Source organism: Ailuropoda melanoleuca, chromosome 15, assembly GCF_002007445.2.
Source record: "Ailuropoda melanoleuca isolate Jingjing chromosome 15, ASM200744v2, whole genome shotgun sequence".
Taxonomy (NCBI): Eukaryota; Metazoa; Chordata; class Mammalia; order Carnivora; family Ursidae; genus Ailuropoda; species Ailuropoda melanoleuca.
In genome coordinates this window covers 24,943,246-24,965,783 of record NC_048232.1, presented here as the reverse complement: position 1 = coordinate 24,965,783, position 22,538 = coordinate 24,943,246, and the positions used below count along the sequence as shown (strand labels likewise).

General features: G+C 38.9%; 1 protein-coding gene and 1 long non-coding RNA gene across 4 annotated transcripts in view; one reads left to right on the top strand and one right to left on the bottom strand.

The window, feature by feature from the left end:
* The window catches only part of MPP7 (membrane palmitoylated protein 7), a 297,751-nt gene extending 277,513 nt beyond the window's left edge, over positions 1–20,238 (top strand). For all 3 annotated transcript variants that reach the window (XM_034643997.1, XM_034643996.1, XM_011230637.2), the window contains 5 exons: positions 629–709; positions 14,658–14,751; positions 15,793–15,901; positions 17,423–17,566; positions 18,043–20,238. In XM_034643997.1, coding sequence (XP_034499888.1) covers positions 629–709; positions 14,658–14,751; positions 15,793–15,901; positions 17,423–17,566; positions 18,043–18,222 — 608 coding nt within the window. In that variant the 3' untranslated portion in view covers positions 18,223–20,238. The remainder of the gene's footprint in view (positions 1–628; positions 710–14,657; positions 14,752–15,792; positions 15,902–17,422; positions 17,567–18,042) is intronic.
* LOC105239594 overlaps positions 16,409–22,538 on the bottom strand; it is a 33,117-nt gene continuing 26,987 nt past the window's right edge. Inside the window, exons 3-5 of the long non-coding RNA XR_002143649.2 lie at positions 22,163–22,274; positions 17,706–17,926; positions 16,409–16,625 (exon numbers count right to left, since the gene is read on the bottom strand). This is a non-coding gene — a long non-coding RNA (uncharacterized LOC105239594). The remainder of the gene's footprint in view (positions 16,626–17,705; positions 17,927–22,162; positions 22,275–22,538) is intronic.

Below are 22,538 nucleotides of genomic sequence, written 5' to 3'. Positions count from 1 at the left end.
TCTCAACCCGGTTACTTTCTTTGAAGGCGGCGTTCACTTCTGTTCCCCATGGCATCTACACTGTGCCTTGTCCATGGGGGGTGTTTACTCGCTATACACGGACTGCTTTCAGCACCTCCGGCCTGTGCCGGTTGTCAAATGCTTAAGGACCCACTGAAAGCAGTGTCAGGAGAGTTACCTTGACCGAGGTACATGTGGCGGATGGTTTTGCAAATGTAAAACGCATCATTAGATTTGGTTCTAAAATACAATTAACGTTCAAGGATGTTCTTTTATTAAGCTCTAAAAACATCTGAAATCGAAACAGCCGGTGCCCAGCTCTGCACTTCGGCTGTCTCAGGCATATATACTTTTTTAGGCTCTTCCGGATACCGTCACTCGGTGATAGACTCAGATACTCTGGCGTGTGTTTCACTGAAAACCTAACTATTTCTCATCTTTGAAAGGCAGGGATTTAAATTTTCATAGTGAAGAAGCAGCAAACGAACTAGCTTTTCCTTAGGTACACCTTACCTCGAGACACTCTACTTGGGATGCCAGGTGGGATCCACGTTCTCAGTCTGTGAATTACGGACGTGTTTATATGGTGTTTTGTTTCATGCCGTGTTTGTATTCTGCTGTCTTTCAGGCCCTGTAGGAGTAGGCTTGAATGAACTGAAACGAAAGCTCCTCATCAGTGACAGCCAACACTACGGCGTGACAGTGCCCCGTAAGTTCCCTGCTCCCCCAGTAGCGATCGGTTAGCACTGACATAGCGTGGGTGGCACCCGGGCCTGTTCCAGGCATCCAGCCTCTGGACCCACAACAGCTCTAGCAAGTATGCAGGAAACTGAGGCACGGGAGTGAAGGGATTGCCCCAGACTGCAGAGACCGTCGGCAGGACGTTTGTTATCACGGCTTCTCTATCCTCAGTTTTTGTGGTGAATTTTAATACGCATATGACACTAGATTAGTATTTACAGATTTTCTCCTAAATAAACGCCCGACTCTTCTACTTTCTAAAATAAGTGCTGATGTTTTCCAGAGGTTTTCACCAGGTTTAAGATCAGAAGGACCAACCCACAGAGAGCCAAAGGAGACCTCTTCTAATAGAAGCCTTTCTTAATTACTTTTTATATGTAGTAATTGGCAGATGGTGTTAAATGGGCCTTTCACGGCCATATAATCCAAATATGGTGGGCTTCTTTTCAGTACACAGAATTAGATCTATTTTTATAAAAGGTTTTCATAGGCTTTCTTACAAGTGACATGTGATGCTGGAAGCATTTTGATCTCCAGAATAAATGCCATTTGACTACTTAATATGCTGATGTTAGAAAGCCGTCTAAAAGGCTAAAATTGAAATGTTGGCTTTTTCAAGTGGTTTTGGTACTGTTAAAAACAAAACAAAACAAAAAACACAACTGTTTGTATATGGCCTTGAGCAGTGTTCTCTAGTTTTGGAAGAGTTCAACTTTATTTTAAAATTATAGTTCTCTATTACCTCAAGTTACTCCTTGTTACTGCATTTTTCCAAATTATTGTTTATAATCATTTTCAGCCATACGTTACAGGGCTGTTGGTTTCCACCAACAGAGAGATGAAAGGAAAGGAAAATGTGGAAATGTGGAATTAAACAGTGTTTTTTTCCTTTTTTTTTTTTTAAACTTTAATTATTCACTTTTCTTGCAAAAGCTGACTCACAATATATGGGTAATTCAAGAATTTTACAAAACAGTTGTCAGTCTTAGCAATTACAAAGTACCTGAAGGGTGGAAAAACATGACAAAGGGGAAAAAAAATGCATGCATTAATTTCCTACCATGTATTCATCTCCTTTGTCTTCATTTCATCGTCCCAACCACTGGGCGACATCTGCCTGCCACAGAGGAGGAAGCAGGGAGAAAGGAGATGGGCTTGCCCAGAGTTGTACACGTCATAGTTGCACCCACCAAGACTCCACTTTTCATGTCCCTCCTGCCCCCGTACAACACTACACAGTCTTGTCCAACTGCGGATGCTCTTTATTGTGTCACAGTTAGTAATAAACATCGATTTATTTGGAAGATGATAAATACCAATAAGGCTGTCTCCCCAGCATAACCCGTCATGACAGTTTTGTTGTTACTCAAGGACCTAGGGCAACGTACTTGGCCTCAATCTGTCCAACACTTCAGATGACATCTGTCTCTCAGGTTGTTAAAGGAATTGACAGAAGGGTTCTGGGGCTGGGACTCTCCAAAGAAATCCCCGAAGTGGTAATTTTCCACTCAGATTCACTTTTAAACAGGTGTTAATGTCAGAGAATCCCCACAGGGCAGTGTTTTCCAGACTCGCCTGATGATAAAAATCTCTTGGGCTTCTTAGGAAAAGATTCCAAGGCCTTTCCAAAGATTCTCCTTCAGGAAACCTGACAGAATGCCTGAAAGTCTATTTTATATATCCCAAGTGACTCGTAACACTGCACATCTTTGGAAAATACAGCCATAGCATGAATTCCGGATGATTTAATTAATTACAGAAGAATATATTTTAAGAACAGTGTTGGAATTTGAGATTGTTTTGCTTTGTAAAATACTCCAGGTAGAGGCTTGCTTATCTAGAGAAAAATTATTGCTTTGATTATTCGACCAGTATTCTGTTCTATGTTTAACTATAAATCTTTCCCCAAAATGTACTACTAAATCTCCACCAGAATGAGTAAGTTGAAAACAATGTGGAGCAATGGAACTCTCACACATTGCTGGTGGGAGTGTAAATTAATTTCACCCACTTTGGAAAACTAAGTGGTGGTGTCTATTAAGGCTGAGCGAACATCTACCCCACGACCCCGAGGTTCCACTCCTAGGACACAGCCAGCAGAGACGCACACAGCATGCCCTCGGATAATCTTAGAAACGTTATGCACAAGAGCTTCAAACTGGAAACGACCCAAATGCCCAGCAGGAGTAGACTAGATAGGTACGTGATGCTATATTCACACAGCGGAAGACAGCAATGCATGGTTTGCCACTGCAACACAGCAACACAAATGAATCCCCCAAACATGTTCAGCGAGAAGAGGCAGACACAAAAGAGAATATGTGGTATGACTCCATTTTTACAAATACAATAAAAGCAGTGCTAGCATGTGCTCTTAGAAATCTTGAGGAGGTGGGTTGGCAGGGTGGTTCTGGAGTGCTGGAAATGTCCTGTTCCGTGGTCGAGCGCTGCTCTCGCAGGTGTTTTCCGAACTGTGAAAATTCATTAAGCTTACGTGTGCACTCTCTGTACATTAAAAAGAAATACTTGGTACTTTAGTTCACTGTGGTTTCCGGACTTCGTTTTGCTAGTCTCGACCGCATTACAGTTATGGAAGATGCACGCCTTCCTTTATTGGAGAAAATGGAGTGATCGTTACATGGGATCTTCTCTGGGCTGTTTTTGCAACTTACTGTGAATCTATAATTATTGCAATTTAAAAACAATTATTTAAAGGGATGCTAAGTGAGGTAAATACTGCCGCCCTCGGGCTACAATGGCAGAACAGATTAGATGATCTTTACAAAATACCGATGTCACCACATTAAACATTCCAAGCTGCTTTTAAAGAAGGTGGTGGCCGAGGCCTGTTCTCTGCTGGTTTGCTTCTTTGTGGCAAATTCCAGCCTCAGTGAGCAGCATCGACACTGTGGTGAGGCTCTAGGTGACCAGCAGCACATTTAAATGACTGTTAATACAACCAGCCTTTCAAAAGGCTGTCTCAGGAAATTAAAATAAAGTAGTTAACAAACAGTATTGCAGTCGATGTCAAAGACTTGATGGATTCCAAAGTCTAGTCTGGAATTTGGGCACTCATCGTCAACCACACCTGTTAATCACTTTGTGGTTTCTTGTGAAGGCATATATCATAGTTACATGTTTTCATAGGTTTCAGGGAACTCATGTTCTGTAACACTTCTTTGTCCATAGAAAACCTCAGTTGAGATTTCTAAAATATATATGTAAGAACTAGGGTACCAATTTAAAAAAAATTTTTTTTTTCTTGTCTCACCATGGCAGTTATTTGGGAATTTTGTTGAAGCAGGGGAAGAAGGTCGAGTTTGGAGTTGGTCTCGGATTTGTTCAGTGTTTGTCTTAACACTGTCAACAAAGGGGGTACTCAGACAGTGAACTTTAGTGAGTGGTGGCCTACATTGTGGTTAATATGTCCATCTTGCCCTTTGAGTTCCCTTCTCACTGCGATTAAAACTAAAATTCTTCAGTGGTAAAGTTACATCAGGCCTGGATAATTTGGGGTGCTTCTGATAAGCAGACACTCTGAGTGTAGATATGTTCACTTTTAAATGTGTTTGGCAGTGCCATAAATGTCTTGTTCGCGTGATGTATTTCTACTTTTAACCTTCCCAAGGGACTGCATATGTCAGGGCAGGGATCCTTAAAACTGTGTGTGCTGCATTTTCAGAGTGAATAAAAATAACTTTTTCTCAGTTCGTCAGAGACAAATTAATGCACGTAAAATTCTCAGTTTTGATTTTCAACAATACATTTTTATGAGGCTTACTATTTGGTAAAGGAACAGCAGTAAACAAAAATGAAACTGTTGAAGTAATAAATGAATATTAACCTAAATTCCAAAGCAGAGCATCATACCAATTTTAATATCTTTCAAACTCTCAGATGCATATTACATGATATACACTTAACAGATTCTATTTCTGTTGTGAAATTCATTCTTAGCTTTCATGATAGAAATAAATTTATTAGTATTTCATGGTATTCCTGCAAAAGGTGTGACACTTCATAAAAAATAGCATACCTTCTTGGTGCTTTACTAGTTGAAATACAAAAAACAGTTTCAGGAGACCTGAATGTTATATTAAAATATGCTTGGTAACTAAATAGAAGTCCATTAAAATTGTGGATATAATTTAAATTAATCGGGTTTTATAAATCCATTACTTCTTGTATTGGGTTACTTTTTTCTCACTTCCCACAGTTTTCCTTTTATATATTATTGAGATATAATTGAAGTAAATAAGCTGCACATACTTAATGTGTACGATTAGATCAATTTTAACGTGTGTAGACACACATGAAATCATCACCACAGTCAACATACTGAACATTTCCGTCTCTTCAGAAAATCTCCCCATGCCTTTTGTAATCCATCCTTCTCCCCCTGGCCTTGGGCAGCCATGGATCTACCTTCTGAAACTACACATTAGTTTGAATCATCTAGCACTTTATATAGATAAAATTATACAGTATGTTCCCAAATTCTTTTTGCCTGGCTTATTTCACCCAGCATGAGTTTAAGATTCACCGAGGTTGTTCACAGATCAACAATTCATCCCTTTTCATTGCTCAGTGGTATTCCACTGTATGGAAATACTATAATTTATTTAGCCTTCCATTTACCTGCTGATGGATGCTTGGGGGCTCCCCCCCACCATGTTTCGTTTTTACAGATAAACCTATAAGCTAAATAGCCTGATGAACATATGTTTCTGTTTCTGTTGGGTAAATAAGTAGTAATAGAATGGCCAGATCATAGTTAATTTTTAAGAACCTACCAAACCATTTTCCAAAATGGTTATACCATTTCCCAACCCACTAGCAGTGTATGCAGGATCTCGGTGTTTTACAGCTTTGCTGACCGTCGATATAGTGAGCCTTTTAAATTTATCTCCGCGTGGTACAGACCTATCTCAGGGATATTACGGTTCAGTTCAGACCACCACAATAAAGTGAATACGGCAGTGAAGCAGCTCAAATGAATTTCTTGGTTTCCCAGTACATATAAAAATTATTCCCAAAAGAAATAGTATTTATGCTTATACCTGTAGTCTCTTAAGTGTGCAGTAGTATTATGTCTGAAACAACAACGTGCTTACCTTAATTTTAAAATACTTCACTGTTGAACAATGCTGACCATCATCTCAGCTTTCAGTGAGTAGTCTTATTTTTGCTGGGGGAGGGTCTTGTCTTGAGGTGGTTGGCTGCTGACTGCCCAGGGTGCTGGTTGCTGAAGGTGGGATGACTATGGGAATTTCTTAAAATAAGACAATGAGGTTTGGTGCATCAATGGACTCTCCGTTCATGGACTATTTCTCTGTAGCATGCAGTGCTGTTTGATAGCATTTTACCCATAGAACTTCTCCCAAAATGGGCGCAGTCCTCTCAAACATTGTGCTTCTTTATCAGCTCAGTTTATGTAATACTCTAAATCTTTTTGGTCATTTCAACAATCTTCAAAGATTCTTCACCACCTCAAGAAGCCACTTTCTTTGCTCATCTGTAAGATGCATCTCTTTATCCGTTAAAATTTTATCACAAGATGGCAGTAATTCCCATCTTCAGGCTCCGCTTCTAATTCTAATTTTTGTGCTGTTTCCACCACATCTGCAGTGACTTCCTCCACTCAAGGCTTGAACCCCTCACAGTCATCCATGAGGACTGGAGTCGTCTTCTTCCAAACTGTTAATGTTGATATTTTGACCTCTTCCTATGAATCATAAATGTTCTTAAGGACATCTAGAATGGTGAATCCTTTCCAAAGGAAAGTTTTCTTTCCACAAGTCAGTTTTCAATTTTCTTTGCCCAGATTTATCACAGGAATCACTGTCTATGGCAACCATAGCCTTACAGAAATGTATTTCTTAAATAATAATTGAAAGCCACAATTATTCCTTGATCCATGGGCTGCAGAATGGATGTTGTTAGCAGGCATGAAAATAACAATCTTGTTGTACCGTACTCTCCATCAGAGCTCTTGGGTGACAAGGCGCATTGTCAATGAGCAGTCGTATTTTAAAAGGAATCTTTCTGAGCACTAGGTTTGAACAGTGGGCTTAAACTATCCAGTAAACCATGTTGTAAATAGATGTGCTGTCATCCTGGCTTTGTTGTTCCATGTACAGGGTATAGACAGAGTAGATTTAGTATAATTCTTAAGGGCACTGGGATTTTCGGAACAGTCAGTGAGCACTGGCTTCAACCTAAAGTCATCAGCTGCATTCACCCCTAACAAGCCAGACTGTGCTTTCAAGCTTGAAGCAAGGCGTTGACTTCTCCTAGCTATAAGTCCTGGATGGCGTTGTCTTCCAACATAAGGCTATTTCATTTAAGTGAAAATCTACTTAGTGTAGCCACCTTCATTAATGGTCTTGGCTAGATCTTCTGGAGAACTTGCTCTAGCTTCTGCCTCAGCATTTGCTGCTTCACCTTGTGCTATTCTGTTATGGAGACGGCCTCTTTCCTTAAAGCTCATGAACCCACCTCTGCTAGCTTCCAGCTTTTCTTCTGCAGCTTCCTCACCTCTCTCGGCCTTCATAGAACTGAAGAGAGTCGGGGCCTTGCTCTGCATCAGGCTTTGGCTTAGGAGAATGTCACGGCTGGTGTAATCTTCTCTCCAGACCACTCAAACTTTCTCCAGATCAACAGTAAGACTGTTTCACTTTCTTATCATTCGTGCATTCACTGAAGTAGCACTTTGAATTTCCTTCGAGAATTTTTCTTTGCATTCACAAGTTGACTGTTTGGTGCAAGAGCTTTCAGCCAGTTTCAGGTTTGCACATGCCTTCCTCACTAAGCTTAATCATGTCTAGCTTTTGACTTAAAGTGAGAAGGTGGGACTCTTCCTTTCACTTGAACACTTAGAAGCCATTGTAAGGTTTTGAATTGGCCTAATTTCAATATTGTTGTCACAGGGAATGGGGAGGCCTGAGGAAAGGGGAAGAGATCGGGGAAATGGCCAGTCACTGGAGCAGTCCGAGCACACACATTTGTTGATTAAGTTCACTATCTTATGTGAGAAAAGTTCATGGCACCCCAAACAGCTACAATAGTAACATCAAAGATCACTGATCACAGATACCATAACAAATATGTTGGAAACACCACGAGAATTACCAAAATGTGACACAGAGACATAAAGTGAGCAAATACTGTTGGAAAAATGGCGCTGATAGACTTGCCACAAATCTTCAATTTGTTTTAAAAACAAAACAACAAAAAACAGTATCTGTGAAGCACAATAAGCTAGGTATGCCTATATGTGTGTAGTGGTATCTCATTGTACTTCAATTTGCATTTAACTAATGACTAATAAGGTTGAACAGCATTTCGTGGACACACTCATTTTTGCATCATCTCTTTTGGTAGAGTGTTTATTCAAATATTTTGCCCATTTTTAAAAATTGTGTTGTCTGAGCTTTGAGAATTCTTTATATATTCTGGATCTGTCTCTTATATGATAAGTGTGTTATTCATATATTCTTCCCAGTCTGTGGATTGCCTTTTTTTTTTTTTTGAGAGTGAGCACAAGGTGGGGGAGGGGCAGAGGGAGAGAAAGAATCTTAAGCAGGCTCTGCATCTGGCATAGAGCCCAATGCTAGGCCCAGTCTCAGGACCCTGAGACTTCTACCCTGAGCTGATATCAAGAGTGAGACGCTTAGCCAACTGAGCCACTCAGGCATCCTATCTTTTCATTTTCTTAATGTTGTTTTTCAAAAACCAAAAGTTTTTAATTTTGACAAAGTCTAATTTATTATTTTATGTTTTGTGCTTTCGGTGCTCTGTCTAAAAATCCTCTATCTCAGGGTCACAAAGACATTCTGCTTTTTCTAGAAGTTTTATAGTTTTACATTTAACATTTAGGTCTTGATCCATTTCAAGTTATTTTTTCATGTTATTTAGCAGACTTGCCTTGTTTCTGATCTCAAGGGAATATAACTCCCATCTTTTACCATTAAGTATGATGTTGACTCATCGATGCCCTGTTATTTGTTTGAAAGCATTCTCTGTGATACCTAGTTTGCTGAGACTTTTTGTCATGAATGGGTGTTGAAATTTTTTCTAATGCTCTTTCTAGATACATTGAAATGATCATGTATTATCCTTCATTCTATTGTGAATTCCATTGATTTTCAGATGTTTGGCCAACCTCTCATTCATGAGATAAAGTCTACTTGGTCATGATCTGGTATCTTTTTTGAAAGTGTATTGTTGAATTTAACTTGCTAATATTTTTGTTAAGAACTTTTGCATCTAAATTTATGAGGGAGATTGGTCTGTAATATTTTTTATGTCTTTGTTAGATTTTACTATTAGGGTTATAGTATCATAAAGTGAATTAAGTAGTGATTCCTGTTTATGCAAAAAATATGTTGATGTAGGATTCGTGTGATTTCATTCTTTTTTTTTTAAAAGGTTTTATTTATTTATTTATTCATTCGACAGAGTTAGAGACAGCCAGTGAGAGAGGGAACACAGCAGGGGAGTGGGAGAGGAAGAAGCAGGCTCATAGTGGAGGAGCCTGATGTGAGGCTCGATCCCATAAGGCTGCGATCACGCCCTCAGTCGAAGGCAGATGCTTAACCGCTGTGCCACCCAGGCGCCCCTGTGTGATTTCATTCTTAATGATGGGCAGACTTCATCAGCCATCTAGGCCTGTACTCTTTTGGGGAAGGTTTTAAAAACCAGATATATTTAGGGTGCCTGGGTTGCTCAGTCGGTTAAGCATCTGCCTGTGGCTCAGGTCATGATCCTGGGGTCCTGGAATCAAGCCCCATGTCGGGCTCCCTGCTCAGCAGCTAGTCTGCTTCTCCCTCTGGCCCGCCCCCTGCTTGTTTGTGCTCTCTCTCTCTCAAATAAGTAAATAAAATCTTTAAAAAATAGATTTATGCAGTAGATACAGGGGTGCTCAGATATTGTTTCCTTTTGTTTCAATTTTGGTTCTTTATACTTTCAAGAAATTTTTCCGTGTCATCTAAATTGTCAAAGATGTTGGCATAAAGTAGTGCGTAATATTCTCTAATCCTTTTTAATAGCCATAGGATCTCTGATAATAACTCCTTTTTCATTATTTATATTGGCAATTTTTGTTCTCTTAATCACTGTAATTAGATTTTAAATTTTGGTCGTTTTTTTTTCCCTTTTTTTGTATTTTGTTAATTTCTGTTTATTATTTTCTTCTCCTTGGGTTGGGTTTACTTTGAGCTTTTCTTTCTAGCAGTTTTTATTTTTATTTTTATTTTTTATTTTTTAATTTTTTTAAATGATTTTTTTTATTATGTTAGTCACCATACAGTACATCCCTGGATTCTGATGTAAAGTTTGATGCTANTCTCGGCTCCTTCCATGATTTGGCTATTGTGGACAATGCAGCTATGAACATTGGGGTGCATATGGCCCTTCTCTTTACTACGTCTGTATCTTTGGGGTAAACACCCAGTAGTGCAATGGCTGGGTCATAGGGTAGTTCAATTTTTAACTTTTTAAGGGACCTCCACACTGTTTTCCAGAGTGGCTGTACCAACTTGCATTCCCACCAACAATGTAGGAGGGATCCCCTTTCTCCACATCCTCTCCAACAATTGTTGTTTCTTGCCTTGTCTATCTTTGCCATTCTAACTGGCGTAAGGTGGTATCTCAGTGTGGTTTTGATTTGAATTTCCCTGATGGCTAATGATTTTGAACATTTTTTCATGTGTCTGTTAGCCATTTGTATGTCTTCATTGGAAAAGTGTCTGTTCATATCTTCTGCCCATTTTATGATTTGTTTATTTGTTTCTCGTGTATTGAGTTTGAGAAGTTCTTTGTAGATCTTGGATACCAGTCCTTTATCTGTTAGTGTCCTTTGCAAATATATTCTCCCATTCCGTGGGCTGCCTCTTAGTTTTTTTGACTGTTTCCTTGGCTGTGCTCTTTCTAGCAGTTTTTAAAATGAACTTTCAGTCACTGATTTTAGATCTTCTTTTCTAACAGAAGTACGCAAAGATACGTTTCCTGCTGCGCACTGTGTTCTATCCCATAACTTTGATAGGTTGTATTTTCCTTGTCATGTACTTCACAGTATTTGCTCACTTTTAGTGTTTCATTTTTGAATCATAATATTTGGAAGTGTGTTATTTAATTTTCAGATATTTGAGGTTTTCCTAGATATCTTATTTTTGGTTTTTCATTATTATATGGTTTATAGAGAATTGACTCTTTATGATTTGGCTTCTTTTAAATTTATTGGGACTTTTTATGGGCCAGCATGTGATCTACCTTTTGACAAATACATCATGTACACTTGAAAAGAATGTGTATTTTGCAGTTATTGGATGTAGCATTACACAGGTATTAATTAGACCCCTGACGGTGGTGGTGGTGTGTAGATCCCATGTCTTACTGGTATTTTGTCCAGCTCTATCAGTTGTTGAGAGGTGGTAAAACCTATTCTGATTGTGAATTTGTCCATTTCTCTATTTCAACTCAGCCAATTTTTGCTTCATGTATTTTAAAGTTTTGCTATTATGTGTACAAATTTATAATTTTTATAAGTTTCTCTTTTATCATTATGAAACATTCTTCATCATCTCTGGTCATACTCTTTTTCTTGAAGTCTCTTGTCTGGTATTAAAGTAGACACTTTAGCTGCCTTATGCTTACTGATTACATGGTACACATACAGTCTTCCATCTGTTCACTTTCAACTTATCTGTGTCCTTATATTTAATGTGTCTTTCTTATAAACTTATAGACAGCCTGTACCAGGGCCTTGCTTCTTCATCCATTCTCTCTCTGCCTTTTAATTGGAGTATATAAATTAACATTTATTGAATTGTGGAAATGATTAAGATACTTTTATGTTTTTCTGTGTATCCTGATTTTTTTTTGCTTTTTATTTCTTTTATTATTATTTGAATGTTTATTAGTGTTTCATTTCAATTTATCTGTTGGCTCTCTGCTTTTATGTCTTTGCCTTACTTGTTACTGGTTGCTCTAGGGGTTATGACATGCTTAATGTCTAACCATTCACAGGCTACTTAGAGTTAACTTCATGCCATTTCACATAATATATAGAAACCTTGCAATCACTTAAATCCCTTTTTGTTCTAGTCCTTTTTGTGCTAGATGACAAACGTGTGTGTTTGCGTACATTGAAAACTCTACCAGATATTATAACTTTTAAATCAGTTATTTTTATGTGTGTGTGTATGTTTAAGGAATGTAAGAAAACAGACTTCTGTTTCTACTCAACTGTTCTTTCTGTTGCTCTTCATTCCTTGAAGATATAAATTTCCTTCTTAACATTTCCTTTTAGCTTAAAAACTTCCTTGAATATTCTTTTAGAACAGATGCTGATGAATTCTGTTAGTCTCTCTTCTGAGAAGGTGTTCGTTTTGCCTTTTTCTCTTGAAGGATATTTTAGGTGAAGTTCTTTTCTTTCAGTACTTTAAGTCTAGATAATTAATTTCATTAAGTTCTTGTTTTTACGATTTATAATAAATCCGTAGTCATTGAAATCATTATTCCTCGTGTACTGTATTGGTTTTAACTAGATGCTTTTAAGATTTTTTTTCTTTATCTTTGTCTGTTTGTACTCTGGTTCCAATGTGTCTAGGCGTGATTTTTCTCTGAATTTATCCTATTTGAGATGTGTTGAGCTTCTGAAATTTGAAAAATGTTTGTCTTTCACCAAATTTTAGCAGCTTAGGGCCATTATTTCTTCAAATACATTTTTTTTTTTTTTGCTTCAATATCTTTTTCGTCTCCTCTAGCATCCAAATTACATATAAATGGAGCCCGAGGGACCTGTGTAATATATATCTTTTCAATCTTTTTTTTTTCTTCGTTGCTCCGATTTTATGATTTCCATTGGTCTGCCTTTAAGTTCATTGGCTTTTTTCTCCATCCTCTCCTTTCTGCTGCCTAGCCCATCTAGCAACTTGTTACTGTTAGATATTGTATATTTCCGTTCTAAAATTTCCATTTGGTTCTTCTTTATAGTTTCCATTTCTCTGAGAATTCATATTTTCATTCATTTCAGATGTGTTTTCCTTTACTTTCTAAAACACAGTTCTAAATAGTTGCCTTAAATTCTTTGTCTGGTAGTTCTAACTTCTGGGTCATTCAGAGTTGCCATCTACCATTTTCCTCTTGAGAATTGGTCATAATTTCTTAGTTCTTGTATCCTGAATAATTTTAAATTGCATTATGGATATTATGAATGCACTGTTGTATAAACTCTAGGTCCTGCTTACACTGGATTAGAAAAGACAGGATTAACTTTAAAAACAAACAAAAACCATGAGGAGTTGCAGTGCCAACGCGGCAAGTGAAACCTGGTTACAGCCCATCCTTACTGCTAATAACAACTAGAAACTCTGGGCCCAAGACAGCTATCTGAGCACTTTGAAAGGGGCGTGAACAGTCTGGAGAATGTTTTCATTTTAGCAAGTAATCACCCTTTTACGTTTACACCTTAAGTTCTGTCTCATTTTCTGTGAGTTGTTTCAATCTCAGTTCAGTTCTCTTAAGTTTTTGCTACACTGGTTTGGGTCTTCCCTGTCACATGGTTCAGGGAAGAGTCTGATAGTGGTGTGCCTAGTTCAAATCTCAGCTCAGTTCTCTAAGCCTTTTCTACATTGGTTTGGGGGTGTTCTGTACTGCTGTTATTCACAGGTTAGGCTGAGACTTGTGTGTTCTAGTCTCAGTCCACATCTGAGAACAGTGTTAGCTTGAGTCTGAACCGCAAGTGGGGTTATTCTTCAGCTGATCTTGGTTCCTACACAGCATTAGAATATTTTCTTCACCAGTGTTCCTGGATTACCTCCACACTCTTCAATTTGTAAGGGCTTTTTGTTTTTTCTTGGTTCTTTTCACCAAAAAGGGCTCCTACTGGAATTGAGTCATCCAGAACAGCGTGCTGCTCTGTAAATGTTCCCACCCTCAGGGTAAAGCTAAGAAGAAACAAAATTTAAAACTCTGCCCCATGCAGGTTGATTCCTCTCCACAGTCTGCCTGCTTTATTTATTTTCAGAGTGCTGAGATAGTTGTCTGGGCCCAGAGTTTTTTAGCTGTAAGCTGCAGGAAGGATGGACTATGGTCAGTTTTTCGCTTGCCCTGTTGGCATGCAACTCCTTAGGTTTGGTTATGTTTTTATAGTTAATCCTGTATTTTCTGCTCCATTGTAACTTAGTAGCAGACAGGCAACGTAGTATTCTAAGAAGGTGTTTATAATTTTGCAAAGGAGGAATGAATAGCACACAGAGGTCTTCGAATTCAGTCAGTTAGTAAAACAAAACATTGATGGCATACTCACTATGCACTGTGTGTGGAAGACAGTAAAATAATTTCAGAGTTTACCTTACAACCTAGTAGGCATTAGACTTGTTTCAGCAATCAGTAAATATGATAATAAGCATGATCTGCAAAAGACAGGAGTTTTTCCTCAAGGGTTAAAATACCATTTTTATCTAATATATTACAGCACCTTGAAAATAATGAATAGCACAGACCCAATGCGATTTAATTTTGAATCCATATTCAAGTCAGTAGAAATCTGAATGACACTTTATTAGCTAATCTGCTTTTTCCTAAGTTTTTAAATCTGGCTTATGAAAAGTACATTTTTATTTTTTAATTTTTTTTAAAGATTTTTCTTTATTTATCTGAGACAGCGAGAGAGAGAATGCCAAGCAGGGTGAGGGATGGAGGGAGAAGCAGGCTCTCTGCTGAGCAGGGAGCCCAAGGAGGGACTAGATCCGGGACTCTGGGATCATGACCAGAGCTGAAAGCAGATGCTTAAGCGACTGAGCCACCCAGGCACCCCGAAAAATACTTTAATACATGATGATTTCTTTTTTAGTATCTTCCTCCGGGTGGCTGATGTAAACTTTTGTAAACTCTTTTTAATTAAATTGCAGACACAACCAGAGCAAGAAGAAGCCAGGAGAGTGATGGTGTGGAATATATTTTCATTTCCAAGCATTTGTTCGAGACAGATGTACAAAATAACAAGTATGTGGAAGTTTTTGTTTGACTGTTATTTTTAAGCCTGTGCCTCTGTATCCAGTTTTAGGCAACTGAGGGTTACCTTCCATTTGAAATATATTTTAAGTTTTATAATATTTGAAATGGATAAAAAGGTGATAATTCAATTAGTAGGTGTTACCAATCTTCACCTGTAATTTTTTAGTAACCTAGAGCTGCTATGTTTCTGGTAAGTATTTAAACGGGTAGGAATCATTTTGAAGGAAGAGGGAATGTTGGTCGTATATTATTGTGACCTCTTTCTTCGCCACTCATTGAATCTTAACATAGAATTTGAATAGAATTTTCTTTAAAAAACTAACAACGATGTAATAGATTCCTAGTTCCACGATCTCTTCCATGCACACCTCTCTCCCTCATTGGCTCTTCAAACAATTAAAAATACTGTTCATCACCTTGCTTGTACCATGTCCTCTGGCCAGCTCTAACTCCCCCACCTCCCCAGGTCCTCCATTTGCTTCAGCGGGAATATTTTAGGGTATCAGGGAGCAATGTGTGTTTTAATGCAGGATTTGGGGATTTTATTGAAACATCAAAATGCTTTTTTTCCACGTTTGGCACAGCGATTGTGTTTTTATAGCACGTAATCGGCTGCCCTGCTTCCATTAGCCACCAAGCAGTTCCTCCTGTCGTTCTAAAGCTGAGCGTGGTTACTCTGTAGCATGCAGTGAAATTTCAGTAGTTTCTATTGTTTGGCTTATTCACTGTTTTATTGCATTGCATTAGTTCTGAAAAAGAGGTGATGGAAAACAGAGTACTGCTGGACTGAAGTACTTTTTTTCTGCTTAAGTGTAATACAAGCAAGTGTTACTGATTTGAAAATGTAAAATACAAGATTTTTTAAAATTGACATTCTGGAGGACTTGGCCCTACTCATTTTATTGAACACAGTAAAAAAAAAAAACCAACATGTTCAGCAAAAATCTTTTATATATTTGAATTATGTCTTTCCACTTATATCTGTAATTAATTCACAAATGGCTCTGATGCAGATCTGATTTCCTGCAGGTTTATTGAATACGGTGAATATAAAAACAACTACTACGGCACGAGCATAGACTCTGTGCGGTCGGTCCTGGCTAAAAACAAAGTTTGTTTGTTGGATGTTCAGCCTCACGTAAGTGAACAATGAACCATTCATCGAGCTGCCACACTTCATGTGAACCTTTCAGGATGGGGGCAGATCTGAAGGCTACTCACTTTTGTCATATCTGTGGCTTTCCTAATGACAAAAGCATTTAAATGTAATTTGAGAAGTCTCTGGTGAGAGGGAAAAGGAAAAAAGGCCCATAGTGTTAGAAAAGAGGAGTAGGGGAAGCCACAAGATCTGTGTGTAACTCTTGTTTATATTCCGTGTTTGCCAAGTACAAGGGCTCTTAGAGATTTCTTCTGTGTAGTTTTTATTAAAAAAAAAAAAAAAGGCTGCTACATGTATAACATATTCTTAAGTGTTAAGTATAAGCGTTTTTAATTTTTTCAATGGACACTTTGGGTCTTGGCCCTCTTTCTCTTGATTCTCTGCATATCCTAGAAGCGTACAATGCCCCCTACCCAGAGCTGTGGGGCATCTCCCAGGAGTTGGGCTGAATGAGGTCTTCTTGCAGCTGTCAGGCGAATCCCTGCTGCCAGCCTGGGCTGCTTGTGAACACTTAGGACCGAGGAGGCCAGTGGATGAAGCCATTCAGTTCTTTTTGAACCACATCTCCTCCTGCAGGGACCCAACCCCTTGCGTTTTCCTTGTTACCCAGAGGCCGCAGAGTCTCGCTCCACTGATGGGTGCACAACCTCCAAGAGCCGGAATGGCCTGGAGAAGCCCTTCATTCCTCTTCAGGGGGATGAACCTGGAGTAAAATCATCCCAAGAATCAGCAGGGCCACTGCCCCCTTCACTTAGGCCCCGGTGACGGGTAGGATACTCCTGCTCATGCAGCGTCTCCCTGCCAGTGTGCTGGGGCTAGTCGTGTCCCGCTCCCTCAGCGTGGGTCTAGCGGACAGAGACTCCGGCCCCGCCCCCACCACCGCCATAACCTTGCAGGGGAGTTCGTGGTTTATACTCACATTCTGGGGAGGCCCTGACACACAGGTCAAGAGGTGATACACCCCCACCCTTTTACCATTCCCCCTCAACTGCAGCTGAGTCCTCAGAAGCACAGCGTAAATTATGTAAGATATTTTGATGGGAGAGTGTTGACAAGCTTCATGGAAAGCAGACGCTTGCCCTTTTAGGACACTCCAAAGGACAGAATGGCAAACGAGACAGAATGACAGAGTCCTACCTGAGATCAGGAAGAGGCTTAGATGGGATGTTTGGAAGACTTTCATGTGCAGAGTTATTTAACTCATAGCATCTTTTGAGTATTTGATTTAAAAATCAGTTTTATGATATTTTTAGCTGCTTCTGTTCATTATGACATGTTTCAAAACATTTTAAAAGGCAACTTCCATTCTCCAACATTTTTTCAGGGGTATAGAATTATGACATTTAATTGTCAACAACTGATTGAATAATATATTGAAAGAACTACTGGCCTTAATTAGATAATTTTAAGGAATTTTCTCCTTTGAAAGAAACTTTGGTTTTACTGTAAAATTCACTCATGACGTTATAAAGAAATAAAAACGTATCTTCTTCCTTGCAGACAGTGAAGCATTTAAGGACCCTAGAATTTAAGCCCTACGTGATATTTATAAAGCCTCCATCAATAGAGCGCTTGAGGGAGACAAGAAAAAATGCAAAGATTATTTCAAGCAGAGATGACCAAGGTGCTGCAAAGCCTTTTACAGTAAGTACGGTGATGCTCCGTGAGACGATGTAAGTGGTACGTGGGATCACGGGCGCAGGCGGGAGCCTTCGGGGGACACGGTGTGGGCGATGCTGTGATCCAGAACGCGACCCAGGCAGGATCGTACTCGGGTACGTACATTTTGGGTGATGGCACTGTAACGGCTTTCTGTGCCTCTGTGAGTAGACTTCATATTATATTGACTGACGTATCCCTGTAATGACGAGTGAGTGGTAATCCTGCAATTCACGGAAGGTGGGAACTCTGTCCAAGCCGCTGAGTTACAAGCAGATTGAGAGAGCATTAGCAGTTACGACGTCTGAAGAACTTGCAGGGCCAGAGGGTCATTTTCATTTGTGGCTGAAAGAGTAAACACAGGAGAGCATCTGATAAGCCAGTTGTGGAAATGTCTGCGTCCATGGAAAGTGATAAAATTGCCTGGTTAACCAAAGTTTTTTTAATACTTCCTTTTGCAGGAAGAAGACTTTCAGGAAATGATTAAATCTGCACAGATAATGGAAAATCAGTATGGTCATCTTTTTGACAAAATTATAGTAAATGATGACCTCACCGTGGCATTCAATGAGCTAAAAACAACTTTTGACAAATTAGAGACAGAAGCCCACTGGGTTCCCGTGAGCTGGTTACATTCATAACTAAGGGAAATTCCCACGGTCCTCTTTTTTGTAGAGTGTGTGATGAAATCAGGTACCATTCTGGAGGTCGGGTTTTTTCATCTCTATCACCGTTGTAGATGTGCAGTCTTGCTTAAAACTGAATGTTGGTTTTGTTTGTGTCTTTCTCCAGCCTTACTCCAAACACAATATTTGAATGTGCACAGTACTGTATTTTGAGCAGAGCTTTGAACCTTCTGGTTGTCTTTAATATACAGCTGTATCTCCAAGATGAGGTTGGACTTTTTAGAGAGAAACAGCTAGAGAACTGATACGGAGTTCAGTGCTTCGGCGGGTCTCAGACGTGGTCCCTCCATCAAGTTTGTACGTTAACAGTTGAGGGTATTAGCTGCCTTGAGCAGCTCCGGGCAAACAGGACAGCGTGGCTCTTCTTTGGACGGGTCACTAGAGGTTCACTAGGCTGACAGTAAGGCGCCCTCTTACTAGTCTAAAAGCGCAACCTTCTTCTTACATTTATACAATATAGTTAGAGTGTATTTAAAAATCTTTCTTGAGGGAATTATGACACATTTGCCTTAGTGAGTGGCCTGCATGTTATAGCTTGAGAAGGCCTCGTAGGACTACATCATATCAGTGACTGAATATTTAATGAGGGAAGATAAGACTTAAAAATGATTATATATATAACTAAACGCCTTTCCTTATGGTACTTTGTAAGGTTGGTGATAAGGTGTAAGGGGGTAACGATTACAAGGGACATTTTTATTTGTACATCCTCAGGATCATTATCCAATAAATTTTAAGACTGTGATTCCTATTCTAAAAGTAGATGTTTTACATGTTACTGATACAGTTAAAATGTGATCATTTTTCACATGTGCAATTGATCATGTATTTAAATTGAACTAAGATATATTTTGGAAAACTTTCTGTGTAATGTTAACTTACCTCTTCATCATCAAAATAATTCTCAACACTGGTCAGGTACCATCCTAATCTTAACCATTTTTAAAGAATTTTAAGAAAGACTCTTGTATTGTAAATATTTAGATGGGCTCTCATTTTTCTTTGTTACTACTGAACTTCAGCAAATAAATCACATAGCTCAAGATACTAGAAAGGTCTGCAAGTTGAGAACATGTCTTGCCATTCTTGCATGTAGTAAGACCCTGCCAATCAAAAATCATTGCATCTGTGACTTTCAAACAGAAAATATTTTTTGTTGATTTGTAAAGAGAGTTTAGATGTCATGTTTAAAGAAAAATAGAATGTAGTGAAATTTTATATATTTATGAAATCTTTGAAACGCATATTTTTTTAATTATCAAATGGAGCTATTCATAAAATAAATTGTATGTAAAGATGTCATAATTTAAAAGAGTAGTTTTATAAGTCAGGGTCAACATTCCATGTAAATATTTGACCTTTGTTCGTATACAGACAGCCCACAAGTGTTATAAGCGCCCGTACAGTTGGTAGCGTTATCCACTGGATTTCCTTCAGACCCGTCAAATTTCATATTAGAAACAGACAAAAACTACTGCAGTGGCCTTTGATACACACTCAACACTAAAACAATCAGATGAAATGTTACTTAACATGGTCCAGACAGTGAGTTCTATATTTATAAACTCAACAGCAAGCCATTTAGTTTTTTAAAAGAGTGGGGAAGAGGGCTGCCATACTTTAAAGTTGTATGGCTGCGCTAAGAAAATACAAGTCTTACACGGAGAGTTTGGGTAGAATAGACCCCTCTTTGAACCCTGGCTAAAACCTCCTCTAAATCAAAACTTCTTGTACAAAGAGTAATGGAAAACGTATAATTATCTAGGCAATTGTCTGAATAATTTAGGCAGTCCAACTGAATTCTTTCCCGTGGGGGTAGAGGGTAGTGTAATGTGGTGGAAAGAGAGTCCTTTTGGCTGTTGGTGGTGATGGGGTGTTATGTAAAAATACAACTGCCCAGATCTTTCTCCCTTTTCACACTAGAACTGAACAATGTTTTGGTTTTTTTGTTTTCTTTTTTTGTTTTTTGTTTTTTTTTTCTTTAACGAAAAGGGGCATCCTAACAATTTGAGAAATCTTTTATTAGCTACATGGCTTTGCAAGTGATATTGATGCAGCCATTTTGATGTTTAGAGATTAGGTTCAAAGTGAGTTAGGCAGTGCCGGGGCTTGTTGGTAACTTGCAGAAGCCCTGGACTCTCGTGTCTGCACCCAGACCTCCTCCAGCAAGGAGACGGGCACGGTGCTCCTCACTGTGCTAGTTCGGCCAGCTCCCAAGACAGTGTCAGCCAGTATTTGAGAGAGGAGCAATGTTTGTTTATATTTTTCAGTCCACATATTTAAAATCTGAGATCAGGAAATTCTATGTTCCTATGATTACCAAATTAGAGTCAGTTAAAAAGGTGAAATGGAGATATTTTTTCCTGTTGCTTTAATTACTCATATAGATGTTCTTAGTATCTTTAAGGCTGACATTCCTGGTGTTGTGTAATGATTGAATGTATCTAAATCGTAATAATTTAAAATTGACAAACCTGTAATCTTCATAGATTAACAAAACTGTTATTAAAATCTTCTTGAAGATCTAGATTTCTATTATTTATTTTCTTTTTGACTAGTAAGGATTTCTAAATAAATGTAATGGAAAACCTTTGATCTTAATAAAGTATCTTCAAATTACGTGTGTACTTTTGCACAGTTGTTCTTGCGCTTGGGTATTTATTTATGGTATCGTTTCCCAGGGTAAAACAAATTCTGTTATACCAAGTGGTTCAGTTTGAACTTGCCATGTCTAAAATTAAACTTCATGTTTGTTTCCATCAAATAATTTATTGGAGAGATGGAATTCCCTTGTCCTGCTCCTATCCATACAGTGCAGCCATTCAAAGATATGGAGGAATGAAGGGGGGTGGACGATCTGGGCCCATCCGTGATGGGATCGTCCCTTCTCCCACTCCTCCCCATCAGGAATTAGAACATTATCCACGTCCTGTTCCTGAATTCCAGTTAGGCAAAACTAAACTTTTTTATCTAGCTGTGCACGAGGACAAACTGCCACCTGCTTAGATACGAGAGCTCATCTGCGTTGGCCTTGCTTCAGCAGTTGAGCCAGTGAGCCCCAGCCCTGCTTCCACTGAAAGACTGTACAGGGTAACAGTCGGGAGCAGGGGAGCTGGGGCTGCACTTCCTGAGTTCAAATTCTGGCTTTGCCTGTTACCAGATTTGCAACCTTGAGACAGTCATTTAACCCCTCTGATCAGGAAAATGGACATCATAATTCTGCTTAGCTCACGGGATCATTGTGAGTATGGAAGAACTGATCCATGTGAAGTACTTGGAGCAAAACCTGGGACAGAAATATTCAATAACTGTGAACTCCTGTGTTATAGTGATTATTCTCACATCACACAATTTTAAAATAGCTCTATAAATAATCACCCCATATAAACGGTTCTCCATTAGGAAATTCACTGGAAGTTTCCTAATAATTTCTGTGACGGTTTTATTATGTAAAAAACATCCATTACTTCCAAGTGATACATCAGGACCCAATTAAGTAATCCTCAGTAGGGAAGTGAACAAATTTTTATTTTTAGCCACTGGTATGCAATATAACTTATATCGATTTGCAAGAATCGATATTAATTGTATTAATGCCCCAATTAATTGTATTAATTGTATTAATGCCCTTTCTTCTGCTACCATACTTCCTTTCCAAATGCTTGCTCCCTTACCCACAAGCTCCCGGAGGGCAGGGAGTATTTTTTGAAACAGCTGTCTTACACACACACTCCGATGCACGACCAACCACTGCCGACCAAACTGTACTTACTAGTCATCAGACATCTGTATGATTTCCATTCAGTGTCTCATTTAAGTCTCACAGCTCCTTTACATTAAAGATAATACCTTCATATTTTACAGCTGAGAAAAGTGAGGGGCAGGGCTTCAGTACCTTGCCCAAAGTGACCGACGTTGATGAGTACTGGAATCAGGGTCCGCGTCCCTGCAACCACGCTGTCTTCACTGCATTGTGCTTCCTGGTGTTGCTATCACTTGACCCAGAGCTGGAAACATGAGATTTGGTAATTTGGAAAGGGTTTACCCTTTTTGTGCATGCACAGTTTATAATTTTCTCAAAACACTGTTGCTTTAAGTCAAATATAACTTGGTGTAACTAGGCCTGTAAGAACTGGTTGATCCACAAAAAGTGGCTGTTATCAGAAGCATACTTGTATAGCATAATATGCAATTCTGTTTAGTCTGCCTGAGTCCCGGTCCTTAGTGATGAATCAAGACAGTATGCGCTTTGCAGGGATTAACCTGAGTTG